General features: G+C 43.8%; 2 protein-coding genes across 2 annotated transcripts; one reads left to right on the forward strand and one right to left on the reverse strand.

The window, feature by feature from the left end:
• Positions 1–71: 71 nt before the first annotated feature.
• On the reverse strand, positions 72–16,580 carry dok1b (docking protein 1b). The gene is made up of 5 exons (XM_076289218.1): positions 16,191–16,580; positions 6,553–6,849; positions 5,220–5,307; positions 2,828–3,000; positions 72–2,002 (listed from the first exon to the last, which is right to left on the reverse strand). The coding sequence occupies exons 1-5, from the start codon at positions 16,245–16,247 to the stop codon at positions 830–832; spliced, it is 1,788 nt and encodes a 595-aa protein (XP_076145333.1). The 5' UTR covers positions 16,248–16,580; the 3' UTR covers positions 72–829.
• Positions 16,581–18,122: 1,542 nt separating this feature from the next.
• Positions 18,123–22,078, forward strand: nagk (N-acetylglucosamine kinase). The gene is made up of 10 exons (XM_076289219.1): positions 18,123–18,165; positions 18,438–18,522; positions 18,757–18,855; positions 18,964–19,105; positions 19,440–19,550; positions 19,659–19,771; positions 19,850–19,937; positions 20,215–20,312; positions 20,748–20,826; positions 21,403–22,078. Exons 1-10 carry the CDS (start codon positions 18,140–18,142, stop codon positions 21,633–21,635), a joined length of 1,074 nt encoding a protein of 357 aa, XP_076145334.1. The 5' UTR covers positions 18,123–18,139; the 3' UTR covers positions 21,636–22,078.
• Positions 22,079–22,329: the final 251 nt, after the last annotated feature.

The raw sequence follows: 22,329 nt of genomic DNA on the forward strand, positions 1-22,329 counted from the left end.
CAAAGAGACATTTCTAGAGTACTTTGAGGATGACGTGACGAGAGGAACAAGATGCTTTTCATTGGTTTGGTTTCTTTTTTTTTTATTATTACTGATGTCCGTAACATATTTACAACAGCACAGCTGTTTCTTTGATGGACACACACAAACACACACACAAACAGTTATGGGTTAATCTCTTTGCATTAAAAATGATCTGTACATAGGAAAACACAGGTTTGGTTTCTGTGTAGTGATTTCCTGTCTATTTCAAAATAGCAGTCATGAAATGTAAGACAGTCAAGGCAACAGGATTTGTTAAATAATTTACATTTTCGTTCTCTTATTTAAAAAACATCACAGACTCATTTGCGTTTGGGGAAGTGGTTCATTGAAAAGAAGTGCAAAACTGTGTCTTATTCCAGTTAAGAGCATACTCTGACATCCACTCCAGAAATAGAGCTGGTCGTCAATATCCATTCCACCTGACGAGCAATGTCAACTGTAAAAGGGACACAATTCACATTCGTGCCCTTAGATCGAATGTGATCATTTCTTAATCCCTTCTGTGCCCAACTTTGACTTCAGATCTGGCTGGCGCTGTCTCTGTGGCCTTGTTAAAAGCACTGCGTCAACAGTCAAGTGCCACAAAAAGCAAATCGCTGGCAACTCTCATCGACATTGCTTGAGGGGCCCCATATCGGAGGGTTTCGGAATCTAGTTCCACAATTCTCTCCTCCCACCTCACCAAAGTCTGCAGAAATGACACAGCCAATTTAAAGGCACAGAGGTTTGCTGCCGACGATTTCGGAAGGGGATCCAAGCCCCTCTCGGGGGTTGTCGGGAAGACTCAGATATCCCCCAGGTTGTCGTAAATGATGTCTGGGGAGCGAATGGCATTAGGGTACCAAGTGTTGGCAGGAGGCTTGTGCTTGGACACCTTGCTGTAGAGCTCCACGTGCTTGCTCACCACGCCTGCACCCCCTCTATTCTGGTTGCCGTTACTGCCGCTGCTGCTGTTGTTGTTGTTCAGGTTGGCGCTGGCCTTCCCCTGAGGCAGTGGTGGAGGCTCTTTCCGCGGTGCTTTGACAGGCTTGGGGGCGGGCTTGGGAGCGGGCTTGGGCCGGGCGGTGGCCAAGGGCTGCGGCTTGCCATAGGCCGGAACCGAGTAGTCGTCTAGCGAGGCGTTGTAGGGGACCTCGTGGCCCTGCGATTCGTCCATCCCTCGGGTCCTCCAGGCCTGCGCGTCCAGTCGGGCCTCGTCGTAGAGCGAGGGGATTGGCGGCAACGAGGTGGACTGGGTGCCGGCGCGGCCCTCGGGCTCGTCGTAGATGTGTTCGGCCCGGCCGCCCTCGGCCGGCCGTCTCCCGACCCTGTCCAGCGACATGCCGGCAGTCCGCTGGGTCAGGTCGAGGGTCACCCGGTCGTAAATGTCCGAATAGAAGGGCTCGGGTTTGTTGGAGGAGTGTTGACGGCTCCCGCCTTCGTCGCCCAGGGGTCGGAGTCGCGGGCTGGAGGCGCCCTTGATGCTGTCCACTGGGTCCGAGTACAGGCACTCGACAGGGTTGGGCGGAATGCGCACCGAGTCGGCCGGTTCGGAGTAGAGATTGGTCTGGTCGTCCAGAGATGGAGGATCACTCCTGGACCCTCGGTGCAGGGGGGAGCGAGGCGGAGTGCCAGCGACCGTGGCGGGGGGTTCTGGCAGGGTGCGACCCTTCAGGTGCTTGCCGTCGGCGCCCTCCCTTCGGCCGAAAACCCCATCGGCCGAGCCGGGCTTGCTGCCGCCAGAGTCACCGTCGGGTTCGCGGGCGTTTCCCTCGGCAATGGCGATGCGGATCTGCTGCAGGGCAGGGCAGTCAGGGTCCAACGACGGGCAGCTCTGGTGGCGGTCCTCGGCCTGAGCTTTCTGCTCGCGGATGCAGCTCTCCACGATCAGGAAAATCTCGTTGCCCTGCTTGGTCTCAAAGGTGAAGTTTCCCGGACCAGATTCACAGCGCCGACCCGCCTCGAAGGAAAACATCACCTGGAGACAGTTAAAAAACAGAGAAATGTCATTATTTTCTGCTCTTAATTTTTCAGCAGCCTATAACAGATATAATATGTTGGGGTCACCTAATTTGATCTATTTACTGTATTTGTGTCCATGTAACTAAGAAGCACAAGGAGGATAACAGATATTGTGCCATGGTAAAACGAAGGCCTTGGTGGCCCAGTTCTCAATCACCACCTTCCTGCCTACTCTGACGGGAAAAGAGGAAGGCCAGTTTCCTGTAAAAAGCTAGTTACCATGGCACCAGCAGGAAGCAGACTTGGAAACAACTGTGGCTTTCGAGTTCCTGTCTGAGCTGTCAGATTTAGCATGAGGCCCATCATCGGTAGTGAGGCTGCACGTGTGCAAACAGACCAATTCACACTCCCTCCCTTCCCACCCACATTCCTTGTGTAAGAGCTCAAGCCCATTCAAAAGGCGTGAGTATTTGCGTGGGTGACGTTTAACCCAGACTTTTAACTCTTTGACACACCCAGTTTGAACCCTGGTATTTCCGGAGCAATAGGAACCACATATCCACAAGGTCATGGTCAAGAGGGAAATGTAAATGAGACATGCAAAGTAAACAAAAGTGGATTGAGCCACCTTATTCCCAAACAAAAGAGTGGAGGACCCAGAAGACCCCAACCCTGTGAATGCACTTCAAAATGGACCCAATTCCAGCCAATGGACCAAAGACGGTTGATAATACAGTAATAATAATAATACATTTTATTTGTATAGTGCTTTATCATGTATTCAAAGCACTGAATATTGTAGGGTAAAAAAAAATCTTTGAATCTTTGAGTGGACCCTTACCCGGTCTCTTCCATAGCGGCGCAGCAGCTTATAGGGCCACACCAGCAGGCTCCTCTTGCTTTTGGGGTCTTTGAGGATCAGGCTCTCGCCGTCGGCCTTCAGCCAGTAGCTTCCCATCAGACTGCAGCGCTCCGAGGCCTCTGTCCGCTGCACCGTCACCCAGAACTCGTTCACTGTGAGGGCCAAAGCACGGTTCAGTGTGAGTTAGGCTCTGAACATCACCATCTTTCACCAACATTCCTCCTCTGGGGTTAGGAACAACACATCATTAAGACCCAAATTTGAGTTAACATTGGCTTTGAAGTAAGCAAGTTCAAATTCACGTCTTTGAATACTTCAACCAGCTTGCCCTTTGAACATTGTAGTTGAGTGTACATGACATGTACTGTACATAAACAAACCACAAGTGTTTATGGTATGCTTTCATGCAGAAAGCTGTATGTCTTACGCCATGGTTCTCTTATGTAAATACAGCTTGAGAGTGGTGGTAATGACATGCATATGTTTTTACAGGGCACAAGGTGATTCTCCATTTTCTCGAAAGAACCGGACAGAAGAGAGACATATAAAGCTAAACATGCACCTCCAGAAATTAGCAGTCAGTAACCAGAGGTCTTTGAAGGCCCTCTGTGTCAGTGTTACAGGAGTGTAGTCATAATGTTACCTACACCTCCTAGTAGACAGTGAATTGTCCATGCGGTCTAGCCACGACAGGCCTATGTCTTGAGGGTGCGGTGAGATATTTTAACGGTGAAACAGACCCACACAGTAAATAGACTTTCACATGCTATTAGCACCAACTCCCACAGATAAAAACAGAGTGTCAGTTAACCCAGAGGTTAAAAATGGGCCCTTTGTTTCATGTATGGGCAAGCACATTCATAAACCAACAACTTCTGAGACAAGCAAGCGTCTGCTAGAGGCTCATAGCTGGCTGCAACAAACTAATCCCTGAATCCAAACGTGCACAGAAAATGCAAATGTTCCTGTAACTGTTCGCCCCCTGTGAGCACTTTAACAAACTCCAGTGTTCGTGCCAACTCCTCCCTCTGTAAATAGCAAAGTGACTCGGACCGAGTCATATACTATTCCAACCATCAACAACAAAGGCCATTTGTTTCAGGAACATGAAATAAATAGTGTATATTTGCCTGTTGAGTTCTAATATCAACAACCTTTAGCCAGAACTGATGATTGTGGTCTGTGCTTTTATGCAAGTATAACGTATCACCTCCCTTTCCTCAGAAAAATTTCCCAAAAAGAATCCAAGAAGTACCACACACTGTTGTACATAGTGCACACAGTGATATGAAGGGATGTACCCTGAATTAGATAAAGTGCAAGTCTAGCTATTGACAACCTACAATATAAATTACCGTCTTCAGTTCTCTGAAACACTTGAATTCATTCCCAGTAATGGGGGAAGGGACGGGCCCATGGTGGGATTTTGTGTGTGTTGCGTGTGGCTATAGAAGATAGACAGCGAACTTCCTAACTGTAAAGTGTAAACACATTAAAACTTTAGTCCCTGTTTTTGTCACTAAGCTGTGTCTAACATGTGACAGGAGGGGAATTACCCTTCCCCGTTCAAAAGACCGCCTGTCAAGGAACCCAGATGCAACAGGAAGTGATGTAAGGGAGACCCCTTCCTGTAACTGTGGAGGTAACTATAACAACATGCAACTGGTGCCAGTATTCCTCTGATACAAGCCTAGCTCTGCATGCACGTCAGTGAGAGAAAGACACACAGAGAGAGACCCAGTCTGTGTAAATTTGTCTAAAAGAGGCATCGACATTCAGTATGCACACAGCCAAAATGAAAACATCTAAAAGAAGTCTGTTTCAGTTTCAACATGTCTGTAGGCCACAGAGAGAAGAGCCAGTGAGGAACTTTTCTCTCAGATATGTTGACATTATTCAAGTGATAGCATAAATTATTAAATGACAATGCATTGTGTCATTCCAGTATCATTTGCACTCATGCGTTCAAAATCACTATGTAGGAGGATTACTTCCATCTGATATTTCATGGTGATAATATTCCTTCCATTATGATATTTCTTTTGTGTTCCATGATTGTTTTCATTTACATCATATATAAATATTTGCACATTAAAATATGTGATCTGTACTTCATTCATATATTTCATGCGCTTATAATATTACTGGTTCAATGATGCAGAAAAACCTGACATACATCTTACAGGGAAGCTACACCAGGCACGTAACTGAAGCGTTCCGTTTACGGCGCGTAAAATCCATTTTAGAAGACATTAAATTATTTTTTTTCGAACTAATTGTTGCAGCAGACGCAACGCGAACAGAACACTTCAGTTATGCGCCTGGTGTAGCTTCCGTTACTGGTCCTTAATTGTAAAAGGTTATCCTGTACCTTCTTCTCTTGAGTAGTAGATCAGGTTCTCGGCCATTTGAAGCTCTTGTCCATTGGAGTCGGAACTTATGAGGGACCCACTTCCTCCCTGCAGTGCACAACACAAAACAGAATCAGAACCTTTGCCTGCAAAAAAGATGGACCACATTCCAACTTCCCCACACAAAAACAATCATTTTTCCTGCAGGAAATATTGCTGAGGAAGTGGAGTGAGTTCATGTGACCACTGGAGATTGACAGTTGTGGAGATCTTGGGAGGCCGTTATTGTTTTTACACTTCCCTCAGCTACACAAAAAAACACCCCTCCACATGAGTTCCACATGACTGACGGAGGTGTAGCGACATCGCTGCATATGTGAAAGGCAGAATGCAGAAGTGCCACCGAACTTGAGTACACTAAAAATCCACAGACATCCACATGAAATGTCATCCGAGAGAGCGAGAGCTGTAGTTTTTCCCCAGTCTGAAGGTCATCCAGGTCACTCTCTCAGACAGCTCTCGTGACCCTGCTGTGGACATGTGATGTGTGGGAGGCAGTGGACGGGGCCTCGTTAACGTAGTCATGTACAGGACACAGTATGCCACATACATTATCGCCCTAGCAACAGGAGCTGGAGAGCAATACTAGAGTCCAGGCTAATATCATCAGCGACATGAGTAAGCTTCAAAAATGTTCCTATCTTGGAGGTCAGCAGTGTCTGGGGCCTTAGCCTAGCCTTACTGATACCAGACAAGATGTTCTTCTTTTGTCAGACTCACTGCCCGTCTTCCCCTCTGGCATTTCATGGCCTTTTGGTAGACAGAGGATCGGGTCGACTGTCGACTTGACTGTATTCTCACTTTTCTTTGTTTGTGCCCATTTTTGCCATGCTAAAGCTGATGCTATATTCTACCCATTCAACCCTCTTTAACATAACTCGTCTCCCAGTTTGATTGGCTAAATTGTATTTGTGTGATTCTCCCCCCTGCTCGTCCTCCATCTGAGATACAGACCACGGAGTCACTGACTCATCAGGTCTGTGCAGAGTGTGAACCTGTTTGCACCTTTGCCTCATATACACGAGAGATTAAAATAAGATTGAACATAGTTTCATGATGCGCGCAATGGAAAAACTAAATTTAAATCAGCAATCTAGCCTTGACGTCACATCCTTGACACATTTATAGGGTTCTGTATACATCAGAATTCTTTCAATGGAAAACATCTTTATTCAGAACACCTTATTTGCAGCATAAGTACTCCAATTTCCCTTTCACTTTGAATACACTCTCTCTCACACACACACACAAACAAACAAAGACACACACACACCCACACACATCCACCCTCACCTGAAAAGCGATCTCACACATCTTCTCCACCCAGTCGGTGGTGACGTGCTTCTCGGCGGCAAAGACGTGTGTCTTGTCGTTGGTCTCCACACAGAAGGCGGCCATGTTCTCCTTGGGACAGCTCTCGGTGACGGCAGGCAGGATGCTGATGCACTCGGACAGGCGGATGATCTTCTTGTCCAGCTTCTTGGTGTTGGTGGGCTTCTCGCTGCCACTGCCGCCACAGTCGTAGAACTCCAGACGGGCGATGCCATTCTGGCTGGCCGGGTAGAGCACAAACCAATTCTTCTTCCATTTCTGATTGAATGAGAAGAAAAAAATACACATAAGGGATTGATTTGGTGACTGAGTGTAAATGTTTGTATACACAAGTGTATTTTTGAGGGGGTTTTGACTTTAATTGACAGGACAGGACGTAAAGAGATTGATGGGGGTGAGATCAGAAAATGATGGCGTGGGAATCAAACCCAGGCCCCCATGGGTACATAGACCCCAATGTGGTTGAGATGCTGTCACTTGCACCACAGCTCCCCCATGATTCTTATGAAGCACTGTTCAACAATATTCTGAAGAAATGACACATTTCCTGCTTTGAGACCAATATTTGGAAAGACTAGCCACCAGCCACCTGCCACTTAAGGTAAACTGAATCTCCTGCTCGATAGCAGGAGAAGACCAAGAGATGGTCTTCAGGAGGTTTGGGAAGGTAAAGAAAAGTTTGGATTACCCTGAGCGTACGGGTAGCAGAACCAGACATCATTCATTGGAGGGGCGCAACAGTCGGGAGGTAACATATGCCTGGATAACGACTTGTGTAATTCAAATCGTACCAGTCAACAGATCTAACATGTCAGCTATTCAGTTTTGTCAATACAGTGTAGCAGCACTTAAAATGTCAAGGAAGTGTCTTTATTGTTGCAGTGGGAAGATTGATACATTAGGCCTGAGAATATATGCTGATGAGTAACAGATGCAGATATGGAGTCAGTATGGACACGGACAGCCAGAGCAAGGGACGGTGCCAAACACGGTTATCACGTCTCAGCAGATACAGTAAGAGCAGTCCTTGACCTTGGGGAAACACAAGAGCAAATCCAACCGGGAAGTAGGGAAAACAACATACATTCAGGGACTCTTGATGGGGAATCTAATCTCAGATGCCTGGGAAAATCCAAAGTGCATCAACACACACACACACACGCACACTTCTTATGACATTAGATTTAGCCCAAGTTAGAAGTAAAATCACCAATCAATCAAAACTGAGTTTTGTTCTAGAAAAGAAAATGAAATCATTTTGAAGAATTATGGTCAGAACACTTAGATAACCAAAGGAAACTTAACTGTCAGTGAATATCAGGGGGTTTCCTTCACCGGGACAAAAGAGGGAAGGAAAGCAGAGATTGCTGAAGAAAACAATGCCCCCAACAACAGACCCCCACAACACCTGCAAACATATTTGTCTTCAGAACAAATGGAGGAAACAAAATACTCGATGATTACAGAAAATCTGTGCATTTCAATATAGGACTTACACGCCCAAGAGCAGAACATGTTGTCCAAATGAACAGAAATTGAAGACATCTTCAATCTGAAGGCGTTGTATCCGCTAACTCTGAACAATACTAGATGTATTCAAGGTCACTGGACATTTAATAACTCCTACACAAACTAAAGCAGCACTTTGGGAATTTCCCTTTAATTAGCTTTGGATGTGTGTGTGTGTGTGTCCTGCATGTTTTGGTAACTGATAGCCTAGTCAGCATGTCAGTATGAATTAGCTTGTATGTGTTTGCTGAGGCAATAGATTCAGAATGCTAATCTTTGGGCTTGTCGGACAGCTCATGTCTCAACAGTCCACACATTGCTGAGGTTAACTGAACCTGTTGATTCCCACTTGGGCTAATACTAAAATACATTAACCAAGACAGAAGCTACTGGAATGGATAGGCCTACATACAACCTTTAATGGGTTATGATTCTGAGCAGAGCCAAATCAAAGTTTGAACCATCCTCAACTACTCCTGGGGGCCTAAGTGTAGATGGTGTTTATCACATATTTAATCACATATTTTGGGCCTACAACAGTGTTTGGTAGATTGTCTAGTTTCAGTATGCTTTTTCAGATGTCACAACAAATAACCTTACAAAATATTCTCACACTGTAGAACAATTATACACATACATGAATTGAACCTTTTACTAAATCTGAAGTATCAATTGGGTTTGTCTTTACATGGCCAATGTCACAACCACATAAGCTGTGATAATAATAAAACCATAGGTGTTAATGGGGTTACTTGGTTATGGCTTTAGCATGTGTACTGGACTGGTACAATAAAGCGTAATCACAGGAAGACGGCGTGACTCCTACTGAGTATCTGTCTGGGAGCTTTAACCTGCGCAGCCCCAGAAAATATTGTTCAGTGTCTCCATTTGTCAGCATGTCTTCATATGCCACATTATACTGGATAGAGGATCGAGGATTGTCGTTCAGAAACTCCCTCCTTCCCACGCACACACTCACTCTTTTTCACACACACATATGCGCACACACACACACACACACACACACACTCTGATACCACACGTTCTATAACTCCCCGCATCTGCACATGTGTTAACAGCAACTGTCACAGTAAAGGAAATGTGTGGGACTACCCAGCATCCTCAGCTTCCTCTGATAGAGTGCAGGTGCAGGTTCCATCTGCAAGCTTTCCAAAGGACAAGGAGGAGAGGTGTGAGAACTGACCAGTTAATACAACCACTTACATAACTAGGGGACAACCAAGATACCATACAAATCTGAATGCAAAGCGCACACGCTTTAATCCTTCATTTTCACACACACACACACACACCACTGGTATGATGTCACCGTCTGGGCCTGCGTCTTATAGCCTACCACTTCTCTTTTCAGAAAGAATTTTTAACACAAAACAAACTGCAGAAACAACTTTTCGTACTCTCTTCTCATGTTTAAGTTAGATGTGGATGTGTCTCTATTATGATACTGCCTGGGTGAACAAGTGTGCTAATATCAACTTTTGTATTAAATCTGTTTTCACATTTAAGACTGAATATTTAATATAATTACACTGTGTTTTGGAAGGAAAACAGACATTTCAAGATTTAATGGAATGGGAGATTCAAGCAAGTAACGTGCGAAAAGTCTGTTGAAAGCAGTGGCTATAAGAAATTTGCATTTATGCTCTGAACAGCCTAACGGTCACAAGCCAAGTAACAACTGCCTCGACACATCAGTGATGGGGCCACTATGTTCAACTTTCAGTGGTCCAGCAAGCAAACAATTCAATAGTGTATAAGACCATATGAAACTTTTTAATTATGTAGGACAAATATCAACATAGACATAGAGTTTGACATGCACATTTCTGCATTGAGGACATAAGCCTTCAATGCTTAAACAAATGTGGCAAAATGAAATGACAAACAAGTGCACTCTGCAGTCCATCTCGTCAGCACAGTACAAACTGTGGGGGAAAAATCCCTCCAATGTGCATATGAGCCCTTGAGCAATGCCAAGAGGGACAGCCACCTGGCTCACACCGCACAGACACCACCTTAGCTCCATATAAGGAGAGGAGGACCGTCATCGGCCCAACGCGGCGCAGGATGGAAATTATGCAAATCGGCAGAGAGAAAGAAAGAGAGAGTGAGAGAGAGAGAAAGAGAGACTTCCTCAATATAATTTGTCACTGTCGAATCATACAGAATAATGTACTGGTTGTATGTTTGTGTGTGGGTGCAATCACACATGCAGCCACACATGTGAGTGAATATTCACACACACAGAGACAGACATTCAGACACACACACACACACACACACACACAAATTCAGCAATGCAATACCAATCAGTCTGCAACGTTGCCTTATATTTTGCAATAAGCCTCTGGGTGTGAAAACTATCATCCATACTAGCGCTTCCAAGCACAGCGACTGAGAAGTACAGCCATGACACCAAGTTCCCTTTCTTGCCACCCAACCCTACCCAAATCACTGTCTGGTGAAGCCAGTTTGCCATCAGTGGAGATCATGCAAGCCTAACCTTCCCTTAAGGTTGCAACCCATATAAAGTGCATGCCTTGCTTTGCTACCAGCGGCTGCTGCCCACGTCTCCTTGGTGTCTCAGATGTGCGAATCTCTATAGAGAGGAGTGAAGGAGGCCGAGAGTTGAGGACAGGACGTTATAGAGCAAGACAGTGAGGTTTCAACACGATGTCGAGGGGGTGGGGGGGGGTGAGAGTTTCTGCAGAAGCAGCAGTTGCTTTAGCAGCAGCAGGCCCACGTGAAGCTAAACTCCTAAAGAGTTGCTTGGGCCTGTCTGACATGTTACAATTTTTCTCGATTTGCTTTGACCTGCTTAAAGAAACTGGGATCCACTTGGTCTTCATGAACACCTTCTTTGCACAGCAGAAGTCATCTCTTGCGAATGTGTTCACACACTTTCATTGGGTTAACCCATTTCTCACACCCTTTTGCAAAACAGTTAACACAGATGTCATTCAAAGACCCCAAACGCTATTGGTTTCCCAGTGCTGAACAAAGGAAAACTTTTTTTTTAGAGATTCCATGCAAGTCTGAATCTCTGATACACCTGTGTGAAACTCCTTTGCACAATCATTCATTATCCATAAGAGATGCCATGTCTGTTCTGTGTTGCTATGTGCAAGTATGGATCTAAGACACATTTAGAGAAAGTACTGTATTGCCTATTTGGTGAAGAAAACAGTACAAAAGGTGTTTACTGTATGGTCTATTTCAATGAAAAGTTCTAGTTCAATGACATTTTTCTTGTCTAGGTGCTTACTGTAAGTCTTACATGTCAATGACAGTTACATCTTGGGAGGAATGAATAATGACACATAGCAAAAATGCTCATTTTGAGAACTATATTTTACATTTTGTTGTCCCGTGTGAAATGATTGATTGAAATCACACAGTGACTTGACGACAGGACGTGATATTTGAAGGCAAAATTTGCTTTTGTTTTAAGTGTTTTGAGAGAGTGACGGCCTTTTGCAAGCAAAATTTGTCATTTTGGCCAGAGTGCTTTTGTTCAGACATGGGTGTTAACCATTTTGAAAACGTGATGTCAGAGTTGACACAAGCATCAAAGCGATCAAGAAAAACTGTAACATAAAGGTTGACCTATTGAGCCAATTTCATTACCAGGACCTCCTCAGAACTGAAGCTTCTTTTTTTTACTTTTTCCTGCTAATTTATAACAATAGACATTGCTGGTGTTATCAGTATGCATCAGAAAAATAGCACATCTGGGGAACTTGAATGGCATATAAAGAAACATTGCATATACGTACTCGCTCAGCAAGATCTACAACGACAGGATGCTTGTGGAACATTTGCTATCTTGTTTGCTAACATTTGCTACTTGTTCTGATTCAGTTGCCTGATCAGGAGACACAGCTCTTCATCGTTATCTCCACAAGTGTTATTTACGATTGGCAAGGCAACTAGACAAACACTGACCGAGAGTTAATATGTGAAATGATTGTAGGTCAGTGGAATGTGATGAAGTAGATTAGGTCTCAGTGCTTGTGAGGAATAAACCCGAAGTCTATGGTTCCCTTACTGCCTTTTGAGTAAAAACACTGAAGTGGAACTGTGAAGTTTCCCATATAAGCCTATGGCAAGGGTGAAGTTCACGGTATCACACCTATCCAGGAAACCAAAAGAAATAGGTGAGAAATTTCACATTAGGCCTACCGAAAGCAGCCATTTACTGGAAATGCTCCTCCCGATGTGCAAGTTGGAGCCTTGCATGGCACCTTTCATCATGGGCGTGTGTGCATGTGTGTCTGAATGGGTAAACTGAGAGACATTAATATGTAAAGCACTTTGAGTACTCCGAAGAGTAGAAAATTGCATTCTTTTTAGTCCATTAGCCAAGCTAGATCCTCTTTGGTGAATTTGAACTGTTTTGTTTAACTGTTTGTGGATTTGTTTGTTTGTTGTTTTGTGCCACTCCAAACATCGACATTGTATACATATTAAATGAACAAGACGTGTTCATACATCTAATATAATATCCATTATGCATTCTCTACAATTACTGGGACTTTAAAAAATCCATATTAAAGCTGCTAATTATGTCTGTTTAACTATGCAGTGCTATAGATATCTAGTACCCGGGCTTGTATATTAAATCATTTATGTTGAAACATTTACTTTTCTACAAAACTGCAGAATATAATGACTGCCAATAATATTATCTGTGAAAAATACCAATTGAAAGACTACAGTTCAATCACTTGCCCTATTTCTTAAAAAGAGAGAGAGAACAACATATTGACACTGAGAATGAAGGAAATGGACTACTAACCTATAAAACATGGCAACATCTTTACCCCAGTAAATAAACATAAAACTGGAGCAAACCAGAGAGTACAGTGGTCCCTTCTTCAACACCATTTCCATAAATAAAATATTAACACCATCCCTTGTAGAGAATCTGAGACCTTTGCATTTCTGGCACATGCACTGAACATACAAGCACATGTCCTTGTTGTGATCATACTATGGTGTCAGTGATGGAGGGGGGAAAGCAGAAAGATATCATAGTTGTAAAAACAGGGTACAGAAGTGGGACCTTCAAATAACCTATTTACAACACTAAAATATCTGTTAACAAGTGGGTCTGTAGCACCTGAATGCAGCACTAACAAGTTACCATCATAACGTTACATATTTACCTCCACCCACAGAAGCTGATGCTATCACTGTTGTTTGTATATCAATCAGCAGGATCATGCAAAAAACAAGTGGGTGTAGCATGGGCTAAGGAAGATCCCGTTAACTTTTGCAGCGTGTGTGTTTCACTATTTCTGACATAACCCTGGCAAGATAGGGCATGTTGGCCGTCGAGCTTTGGTCTCTCTGAACCGGGTGCCCTTCAAGGTCTTCCCTGGTTCCAATCTACAAGACAACAGTGTCCTTATACGTAGTGGCCTGTAGAAAAGCAGAGAGTCAAGTTGGAGAGCAAACCGACTACATGTGAGAGATTCTGAAACAGCTAACGAGGCACATTCTTCTCTAATAAAGGCCGCTGCCATCGTCTAGCATCATCCCAGAAGGTGGTGTCTGGACAGGGAGTGAGGGACAAATGGGGGAAGGAGAGAAAGAATGAGAGGGTGGTAGGGAGAGGGAAGGAGAGAAAGAGAGAGAGAGAAAATGTGTGAATGTTTCTGAAAGCTGTTTAAGCCCATGGACATGCTGAGTGTTTCATGCATGTCCATGGCCTAAACCCCTAGGTATATCTGTCAAAACACACACACACACACACACACACACACACACACACACACACACACACACACACACCCTCTTCCCTTCACCATCTTTTGCTTCACCTCAATCACATGGTCATCACATTGCTCTCTTTTCTTCCTCCTTTCTTTTCTTTTCACCTCCCTTCCATCTCTCTCTCTCCCCCTCTTCCTCTCTAGTCTTTCCCTCTCCCCACATCTTGCGTGGATGCAGACAGTGTTGATTTCTGCAGCTGCAGGCGACCCGGAGAACACAGGGCCAGAGGAGGCCGCAGGCCAAAGTCAACATCAGCTCTCCTCCCGCGCACACAAACACACAGCCCGGGTTTGGGCCCCCAAAAAATCCAGGCCATGGGGCGTGCAGCCTGCCTGCCTGCCTGCCTGGGTGAGCGAGAGGCTCCTTATTGTCTCCCAGGCCAACAAACAAAAGCTACAAAAGCCCTAAACTAATGTCAGACCGAGCAAACGCAGGGCAGTGCGGACCAACAGGGGAACAACACACACACACATTTGGAGTTGGCGTGCCAGCAAGGTTTATGAGAGTGAAGGGTTTTGTTTTGGGGATTTGTGTTGAGCCAAAATACAACTGTCAAGCCCCCTGTCCTTTGTCCTACTCACACACACATGGAAAAAAGAGAGTAGAAATCTATTATGAAATGCTGATCCGACTGGGTCTGGCCATTCTTTACTGGGAAGTGCTGATCCGACTGGGTCTGGCCATTCTTTACTAGGAAGTGGTGGCCAGTGGGCAAGCAAACAAAAAAAAAAAACCCTGAACTGGAAACAATGACTAAAGGCATCATCATGTTATGTTACCATTTCCTGAAACCCTAAACTTTAATACATTTTAACAAAAGATTTCTAGCGCTGTGGCTGGATGTGAAGTGGACACAAATCAAACAGTTTGGCATCTGGTCTGGCAAACATTAGGATCAAATGAGGTGTATGTGGAGCTCCATCCAGCTCTGGAATTTAGTGAAGATGAAAAGACTGAAAAGGAGCCTCCGCCGATTCCGGCAAGTGTTTGTAATCAAGCTCAATTCAAACACACATCGGCATCTGGGGCTGAGAAAAAGCAATGTTCTTCCTCCCAAACACACAGAGAAAGAGAGAAAGAGAGAGAGAGAGCGAGAGAAAGATAGATACACCCCTGATAACTCAAGACCCTATCACTTGGCACAGGAAACAATGTTTCCATAGCCTGATGGTGGGCTATGCAGTTATCCCTCTCTGGGAACCATGCAATGTCCTCATGCCTAAGTAAAAGACAGGCTGGTTGGAACCGAACAATGATTTAAAACGACAGCCTGCCACATCTAAACCATGTGTTTGTGTGAGTGTATGTATGTATGTATATGTGTGTGACCACCAATTGATGTGCCAAAGACACACTGCGTTTACGGTTGAGACATATGGCTACTTCATCCACCAAAGTTAACACGGGCTCGACAAACAATGATAAGCAATCGTATTAAGTGTTGACCAAGCGCGTGCCCGGTACCCACCCTGCCTTTTTGGTCACACCCACCCGGTTGCCCGCGGGTGAAAGAATGCTGCCAGCACCAAACACATTCGAGAAGCTGGAAAGTTGTAGTATTCGCCCGGTACACGCAGCAAACTGACCAACAACAACCCTAAAGTTAGGATATTTCCCATTCTGACGTGAGAATGCAATGTAAGCACAACGTGTAGGCTACAATTATGTGCGTAACAACAGAAAAGTATCGGCAGTGCTGGCATGCAACTAAATAGCCCAGTTTCCATCAATCTTAAAGCAAGGACTAACCTATGTACAAAGGGCATGACCCCAAAAAACAGACTATATGTGGTGAGTATCAGTCATAAACGACATCGCTATGGAGTTTGCTGCTATATGATTTAAGTTTTCCAGCCTTGAGACTCATTCATGTGACCACCTCATGTCGCAGCAAGAATGGCTGAGTGCTCTAAAGCCATTTCATTGTGGGCTTAAAAACAAGACGTCCTCGCCATTGCATGATAAAATCCTAGCCTTCAACCCATCGTGGGGGGCTTAGAAAAGGCAATAACATTTGTATTGCATTACCAAAATGACATTGATCCATTCCTACGCCGAAAGACACAATAACTGAAGCATGGTGATAGGCTATGAAGTAGCCAGACCTCTCTGACAACACTTCAAAATGTTTATGTCTGTAACAATAAGAGTAACACAAACAGTTGTCGTGACTTAGTTCTCTACGAATTTGGAGAGTTTACGGTGAAATGTTGCGGTCCTGTCAGACAGACAGACTTGTAGAGGTAGCCTACGTTACGCTCTTGGAATGGCTGTATAGAGGACTTTCTTACCTTGCCGAATTTTTGGTGTTGAACATAAAGTTGCCCTTCTTTAACGTGCGTATCCATCTCAACCTTTCCTCCAATTCGCTGGTGAAGACGTTATATTACAACTCGATATTGTGTTGAATAACTTAGTTGCTGAATCCTTTCTGACTTCCTAAAACATGAACTTCCGCTGGCCAAGTTTGTGCAACACGAACATCTTTAGTGTAAGTCATTTGTAAGCAACAAATTAGATATGAAGGTATCCAGAGCGTTGTATTTTAAATGTTGTACAGTTAAGATTATCCAACGCCTAGAAGTCGAAACGGCGCGCCAGCCTTGTCCGCGCTCTGCTGTCGCCTCCCTCGCGGCAGAGGAAGCGCTCTTCTTCAGCTCGGAGTCTGAACGATGATTATTAACAGGAGTTCACTACGCAACTCCCACCTACTTTTTTGAGTCGCCTGTGAACCTCGTTTCTGGGCCTACATCCTGTGTGCAGTCATGGAGCATTGGCATATGTAATCTGGGGTGTGCAACCTACTTTTTGGTTTCTTTCAGAAGACATGGCAGTATTTATTTTACTTTATACACATGTTGAGGAGACTTCAAATATTAATAACATCCCTAATTGTCCCAAAATATATGTAAGATTAATATATGTAAAATTAAGTGACCTTTTGCAAAAGTGCCTGTGCCATATCATGTATGATGATGTATGTGGGTGGCCGAAAAAAATTAAGGCTATGAGCATAAGTTATAAACAACATGCGCAGTATGTATGTTATATAGCACAGTACAATGTCAGAATGCATAAAAAGAGGCAAAATACCAGTAATTCAGTATTGCTATTAATGATTATTCCCCAATTTAATTGATTAGTTGCCAATTGATGATTGGTTGCTATGGGGTGACAACACAAGGGATGATATAAGTTAGGCCTACGTTTTGTCTACCCAATAGCAAGTATTATCATAAATTAATACTGTATGACATTTGTAGAAAATAGGTCCCTTGTACATTTTGTGTATGAACTTACAGTTTGAATTGTAGCCTAATTTCCTCAAGCATAAATCTTTGGGCCTGTGGTTATGTAAGTCTGCATGTGTGTGCATTGCTGACTGTATAGGCCTACGTCATGTTGGTCATGTTCACTTTTGTGTGCATCATATCCATCTTCCGCCACAGCAACGCCATGTTTAGTTAGACAATCCTGATTAGTTGATTAATGTGGCCTCTTTGCTCCTGACTGCTCACCCACACAGAAGGCTTCAGGCTTTCTGCTGAATTATTTCACTTCTTTGCAGGTTGAACTGTTTATAATAATACCTTGACTCTGGATTCTGAACTAATCATTATTATGCATATTGAAATTCATTGACTGCATGGGTCCAGGTAGCCTAAATCAAGCAGAGATACAACAGTTATAAAGATTTATTAATTTATTTATTTATTTTAACAAAAACATACCCGTCATATGACTACAGCTTTGAACATGTTATTCAAATAACCTGATATGTGAGTGAAATAAAATAATCTAGCACAATTTCAGATGTTGTAGCGCCATCTCATGGTAGGCTAATAAAGATAATTTAGGATATCTGTAGGCTAGTGAAACCAACGAACGTGTTCATGGTAGGGGGATGCTGCCATTTTCAGTCTAGAGTAGGCTAGCCTATAACTTTAATTTGAATAAAAGGATATTATTAAAAGAAATACTGATCTCTTATTGTTGAACGTCAAATGGCACCTATAGGCAAAATAATTATTTGAAAAAAAACTAGGCTCACACCTTTCCACAAGGACTCGATTATTCAGGGTGTGTTCTCTTGGCTATTTTATAAATCAAAGTTCACATAATAAAACAATCATCTTGAATGTGGAATTCATGGTGGATTTACTTTGTACTGTAATCTGATTGGCCAAGTGCTGATGTGTAGCCTATGCCTTGTCACATGATAGAAACCGGAAGCGAGATCATGAGTCTGTACGGTGGTGTGGAGGGGTAAGTAACTTTACATTTAATAATTGACATTATATCGTAAGTGGATATCGTGAGTGGTGCAAGCATATAGAGCACCATTACTGAGCTTTATTTCAACCAGTTTCAAGCAATCTCGTAAACTCAGAGTCTTAACACTGTTTAGGCTACATCGATCACATAGATATATCGATCACTCTAGTGCGGCAGTAGAGCGAAAAGGAAAGTCCTGAACGCTCTTGTGATGTACAAAGTGAATTGTAGTGCTTCTGACCTAAGATCTGTCGTTTTGTCAGCGGTGGAACACACTCCATTGCACTTATCGTGGCTGACGATGGAAAGGTGCTTGCAAAGACCGACGGACCTAGCACAAACCACTGGGTGAGACTGCACATAATGGCTCCATTCGCATTATTCCACTGTTAGTGGGAATTTAAAGGTTTTCTGCAAAAAAAAAAAAAAAACAGCTGCTCATCTGGTAAATAAAATGCAACCGTTGAGATTTTGCCACATTGGGTGGTACCCACATCTGATCTGGCTCATGGACTACATAGAGAATGTGGAATAATGTCTGAAAAACTAATTCCTAATGATGCTGTTCACACTCCTGCATAGCTCGTCGGGGTGGATAAGTCCATTGAAACTATCAATGACATGATTCAGAGGGCCAAAGGTGCAGCAGGTCTGGACCCAGACACACCTCTCCAGGCACTGGTGAGTAATCTGAAGACCCTTAGTAAATGGTTTGCCCTCCCTGTCAGTGTTGAAGTATTAGATGTTCTTACCGCACATGATGTGTCCACCTCACGTCCACCTCCACAGGGCATGTCATTGAGTGGCGGGGAGCAGAAGGACGCCATCCAGAAGCTCATTGATGAGATGTACCGGAGGTTTCCAAAGCTAAGCAAGAGTTATTACATCACCACTGATGCCATCGGGGCCATCGCCACTGCCAGTGACCGTGGTATGGAACCTGCGCACTTCAAGTTTCTTTTGAACTCGTGACTCTCCAAGGTTCTTTAGACATTAAACCAATGTCTACTATATAGACAACCTACTTTTGGACTGAACTCAAATGTAACAAACGCAAGCACAGGATACAAAAATAATGACAAAAATGTTATTTATACAGCACTTTTCAAGACACTTAAAGACGCTGTACATTTTTCACATACATAAATACAAACAAGCTCACAAGGTACATGGACAAAGTTACATAAACAGAGAAAAACACACAGATGGACAAAATAAAACAACAAACCATTTTACTGGGTTGTAATGCTCTGCTCCTCCCACAGGTGGGGTTGTAGTGATCTCTGGAACAGGATCAAACTGCAAGCTGGTGAACCCTGATGGCTCTGAGGTGGGATGTGGAGGCTGGGGCCACTTGATGGGCGACGAAGGCTCAGGTAACCATGGAAACTAAACCATAAGGCGAAAGCATTGGTGATTAGTGAAACAAAAGGGCGTAAAATGAATAAATGAATCATGCTAAAACCTTTTTGTGTTTCGTTTAGCTTTCTGGATCTCCCATATGGCTGTGAAAACAGTGTTTGATGCCAAAGACAACTTAGTCTCTCCACCTCATGATGTTGCATATGTTAAGAAGGCCATGGAGGAGTACTTCCAGGTAACTTGTGGAATATAAAGTGGTCATTAAATGATGTGGTTAATAGGACAGTATCATGGTCTTTTGGGTTATCTCCAGGTGTCTGACCTGATGGGCATGCTTCCCCACCTCTACAGAAACTTCCAGAAGTCTCACTTTGCTGGATTCTGCAAGAAAGTAGCAGAAGGTAAAACTATTCTTCAGCCATCTGAAAGATTGTTTATTATAGAGGTACAGATACAGGTACTGTAGTTTGCAAACTGCTAAAAAAAAAACTCACTGAAAGAAGAACAGGCCAGTGAACCCTTCTTTTTCGGTGAGTGCATTACCACCACCATCTGCTGGACTGAGGTATAATAGCAAGTGTACCCTTTAGCCTCGTTCTGGCCGCCGGGTGAATAAGGCGAATTCCTTCAAACCAGTCAGGATTTAGTAATGCTATGCCCTGTGTCCATATGTCCTAGGTGCTAATGCTGGAGATGCCCTTTGCCAGCACATCTTCACCCAGGCGGGCAGGGTCCTGGCACAGCATATTGTTGCTGTCCTCCCCCAAGCCCAGGAGGTAACTCTATTAAACCACCTTCTTTTGATGTTAAAACCTTAGCCACAAAAGAACTGTTTTATTAGCACTTAGCAATGACTCATGTTTGACCGAGGGTAAAATTTCCTGAGGCAGCACAGGATACAATGACTGCATGCATTGCAACAATAAAAAAAAAAAAATTTCAAAAAAATCAAACATCATTGATCTTGCCACTGATGGCAATCCAGAAGGACCTGGTATACTGACCAGTGACCACCAGGCGAATGAAGCATACTCTGGGGGCATGTTCGTGAGCTTCTATGTACATGCCCCCATAGTGTAGTGCTGTAGCTGCCTGGCCGAGTTAGCTGCTGGCTGTAGCAACTCGAGCTAGGTAAAACCGATTGTTTTCATTTTTTTTTTTTTTTGTACTGACAGATTTCTCCTTTAACTCCTCTGCTGTGTTCCCTGCAGGCTCTGTTCTCGGGGGCGCTGGGACTGCCCATTCTGTGTGAGGGAGCCGTGTGGGGCAGCTGGGAGCTGATGAGGGCCGGTGAGTTGGCCTTTGTGTTGTAACTGTAATACTGCTACTACTTTGTACTGCAAGGTGCAGTTGCATTTGGGACTATTGTGCTATGAAGCTAATTCCGGGACGCCGGACACCAATTTTGAGCATTCTGGGGGTGTCTTGGGCCTAATTCAACAAAACACAGATGAAGGAAGGTGCCTGCTTGATAACCCCAGAGAAATGTTCATGAAGGCTGTTCTCTTGGTGATGTTTTTCGCCCACAAATGTGGCTTTGTTGGTTATTCTATGTTTGATGGTAAATACTGATTGACTGCTGTGGGAAATCCCCTACCACTAAGAATTGAACACCTCTCCTCCTGTGTACTGGCATGCTTAGTGTACGTGGTGTTTGCAGTATACTTTGGTTTTGCAACGTGCTTTGTACGTCACACTATCTGCGTCAACACAAGTGATTACACCAGATATCTGCACAGGCATGACCCCAAACTATGCGTGATACTGAGAGTAGCCGCAGGAAATGCACATGCTACATAGTGAACCTGTGAAACCGCACACACACAACAGGAAGCCATGGAGCCATTGTGGTTTTTGCGTCGGCAGGTTTCACTGAGGTGTTGGCGCAGGCGAAAGGGTGCGGTGGAGGCCACTTCCGCGGGTACAGCCTGATGACCCTGCAGCAGTCGTCCGCCCTGGGTGGCACCAAGCTCGGCGCGCAGAACATCGGTGCCACACTTCCACTGGACTACGCGGCCAACGTCAACGTCTTCTACAAGCACTCCTTCACTGAAGAATCTCTGCAGGAGTCAGTACAATTGCTGACTTTAAAGCAATGACTGGTGGGCTGCAAAGATTTGCAATGTGATCATTTTGATTCAGTGATCACTTGACCTAGTACCATGAGCATGACCTTTGAACCCTGAGTCCTGTACTTGACATAGGTGCTGGTCAGCATATTATTTAGCAAATGATCATGAAATGATATGAAGTGATTTGTAACAAATCTGAATTGAATCTGTTTGTTTTGATATTACTATTATTGTTTTTGTATTTTCTGAAATGGATGCATGCTCAGAAACTGATACTGCTATAAAACATTCTTAACTGTAAACATTATTATATTGTATAATTTAGTTGTTTTCAACATTAATATGCAAATTAATCCTATTGGGATACCTCCCGTAGTGATATCAAGTAACGGCAAAAGAATATTTTTGTTTGTTTTTTTGGTAATCATTCCACTTCAGATGTCTTTATATCAAATAAACTGTTTACATCATTTTTGTGGTTGTTTAATAGCGCACAGGTGTTTGGGCTTCAAAAGACTCCATAAAGCCAAGGAACAGTCACTAGAAAAAATAACAGCTTGTCTGGAATAGCATTATCATGATAGAATGTTATGACATCATGACTTGTGGCCAAACATCTGAGCCAGTCACAACGGGCAGCTAGTCCAAAGCATTGTGACATCATACACCAATATTCTATTCAGGCCACAGAGGGTAAAGTGAATGCCAATTTAGATCTATT

The sequence above is a fragment of the Alosa pseudoharengus genome, unplaced genomic scaffold, assembly GCF_046254945.1.
Source record: "Alosa pseudoharengus isolate Yale_2024_CS ecotype anadromous, Long Island Sound unplaced genomic scaffold, YU_APseudo_1.1 YU_APseudo_1.1_scf_17, whole genome shotgun sequence".
Classification (NCBI taxonomy): Eukaryota; Metazoa; Chordata; class Actinopteri; order Clupeiformes; family Clupeidae; genus Alosa; species Alosa pseudoharengus.